Source organism: Montipora capricornis, chromosome 12 (genome assembly GCF_036669925.1).
Source record: "Montipora capricornis isolate CH-2021 chromosome 12, ASM3666992v2, whole genome shotgun sequence".
Taxonomy (NCBI): domain Eukaryota; kingdom Metazoa; phylum Cnidaria; class Anthozoa; order Scleractinia; family Acroporidae; genus Montipora; species Montipora capricornis.
In genome coordinates this window covers 31,612,438-31,614,937 of record NC_090894.1, presented here as the reverse complement: position 1 = coordinate 31,614,937, position 2,500 = coordinate 31,612,438, and the positions used below count along the sequence as shown (strand labels likewise).

Genomic DNA, 2,500 nt, shown 5'->3' with positions numbered 1-2,500 from the left:
TGGATGGGATGCTAGTCCATCGCAGGGTTACCCCCAGCATTACGCCGGTACCCATTTATACACCTGGGTGGAGAGAGGCACCGTGAGAGTAAAGTGTCTTGCCCAAGAACAGAACACAATGTCCCCAGCCAGGCCCCGAACCCGGAGCACTCGATCCGGTGTCGAGCGCACTAACCATGAGGCCACCGCGCCTCCCCATTTACAGTTTACAATTGGTTAAATACTTGAGTGTGCGGATTATAGCAGAGCGTACAAGGAGTGGGTAAATTGTTGTAGTTCTCGCGAACTGTGTATAATTCTGGTTTCCGGGTTCCAGATTTCGGGTTCCAGATCTGGCTTTCAGTGCTTCAAGTCTGATTCTGTCCGCATGCGGATGACCTCAGTTTCGTCATGGCACCAAAAAAAAAAAAAAAAAAAAATCATAAAGTATTTGCGGATCGGTCATTTCTCTAACATTCGAAAGAGTCATTGAGGGGTTCAGGTTCTTTACGTGTTGCATTTGCATTATGTTGTATTCACATATGGAAATACTTGGAACAAAACGTATAATTCGCAAAGAATTAGAATTGAGTACAACATTGAGTTAGCCAAATTGGTCCATGCGACAAAGAGGTAAATGCAATTTATTTTTTCTTTCGTGCACATGTCCTTTATGCATATTTTGACCGAAAATATTAATTAAATTACTGAAACACATTCTAAGAAAGATTATTAAATAATCTTTATTTTGAGCGTTCATTTGAACAAAAAGGCATTCCTCATACACAGAGGAAAAACACTGGAGCCTGCAGGACTTAACAGAAGAGATTAAATGTAATTTAGTTTAGCTACCTTTTTATTTTCTTTTGTTTATTTTACCTTGTTATCATGTATTATTATCTTTCCTTTTTTTTTATGCATTTCCGTTTTTATTAATTTTACACATCACGTAGTCTTTTTATGTCATTTCCGGTAAATATGAAGATCTTGTAGCAAGCGTTTATCCATTTAATAAACCTGAAGAAGACTGGTGTTGGCCTGCCGAAATATTGTAACAACGCCTATATTCACGTTGTCTTGACCAACCTTTGCAGTATATTTTCTACTTTGCGAGAACTAATATTTTAAGTGAAACGTTTGCAAAAAACCTTCGCGTGAAATCGGGAAGATCGGGAAAAGAGTTAAAAACTGATTCTGGTTAATTTACAAAGGAACAGATTTGACTTCTGTACTTACGCGCAGTTGGAGTGAGATTCCAAGTTGAAGTCATTAAAGTAAATGATCAAATCCTTCCCGTGTGGAATAGAAACCCGATAGACACAATCCATGTTATTGGGATAGTAGTTTGGATATCCAGGACTTCTCAATGTATCATTTTGAACAAAGCCACAATCTATAACAAACGAAATCAAAGGAAAACTGTGAAGAATTCGTGGATACATTGCTTACAAAATGGGAGTTCTGTTGGAACCAGTTGCTTTCTGACCTTGTTAGGAAATAATGACTGAATTCGTGTTTGAATTCTATCTAAAAACAATGCGTTATCATTGGCAGGCTACACCAGGTCATTTTCAAATATCTGAAGGGTCCTGTATGTTAAGAGCTACGAACGGATCAGTTTGCGATAGGTAAAAACAAGGATTTTGTTTCCAAAACGTCTCAACCTTTCACGAAATCTGGAACGGATCACGAGACATGCTGTATTTAGCTGCATTTTATAGATGCAAAAGAACCAGGTGAAAATAATCGGCAACCGGTGTTTTCGGGTCCTTTAAACTTTTTACGAGGTTGTTAAAAGCCTAAGAAGTACCAGAGGATAGGCATTTAGCTTGGAAAGAGTGAATTCCTGTTTGAGTCTTATCGTAAAGGAATGTTTTAATGTTCAACTATAGCAAGGTGACACCGAAAGATCTGGGGGGGGGGGGGGGAGGGGGAAATATTTCTCAACTTTGTAAACACAGCTATCGACAGATTTTAACCCCGTCTTTTACATTTATGGGTACTGAAGATAACCAATAGAATGATCAAATAATAATAACAAATTAAAAGTGATTTGCCTTAGGTGAACAAAGTTGTCACTGTCCACGGCAATCTCAAGGCGTGCTCCTTTGCTAATACGAGACCTGCAAACTTGGCGGATCGACGAGCAAACGTCTCTTCGTATTCATTTTTAACACACATAGCAGACCCCTCGTAGCGCAGTGACACCTTTAGTCTTCCACTGAGCAACGGCTCGGTAATGCATGCTGACTGCAATGAGTATCAATCCCGTCGGAACGAAGAAAAGTCGAAGAATATGTCAACGTATTACACTGCGGCATTACTTCGGAAAGTGAAACGTCGATATTGATCGTTGCCATATCGATTTGAATTCAACTGAGTGAGTGACAAATTGGTATGTCTTGAAAAAATCGATATTGGTCGTTGACTTATCGATTACTTTACATCTGATTGAGTGACAAATTTTGCTTATTCTGACCCCTAACGAAAGACATTTATACGCTTCGCGTATCCACGACTA

General features: G+C 39.2%; 1 protein-coding gene across 1 annotated transcript in view; it reads right to left on the bottom strand.

Annotated features, from left to right (window-relative positions):
- The window catches only part of LOC138026960 (MAM and LDL-receptor class A domain-containing protein 1-like), a 226,196-nt gene that overhangs the window by 52,088 nt on the left and 171,608 nt on the right, over positions 1-2,500 (bottom strand). Inside the window, exon 39 of the mRNA XM_068874440.1 lies at positions 1,216-1,372. Within this exon, the coding sequence (XP_068730541.1) occupies positions 1,216-1,372 (157 nt within the window). The remainder of the gene's footprint in view (positions 1-1,215; positions 1,373-2,500) is intronic.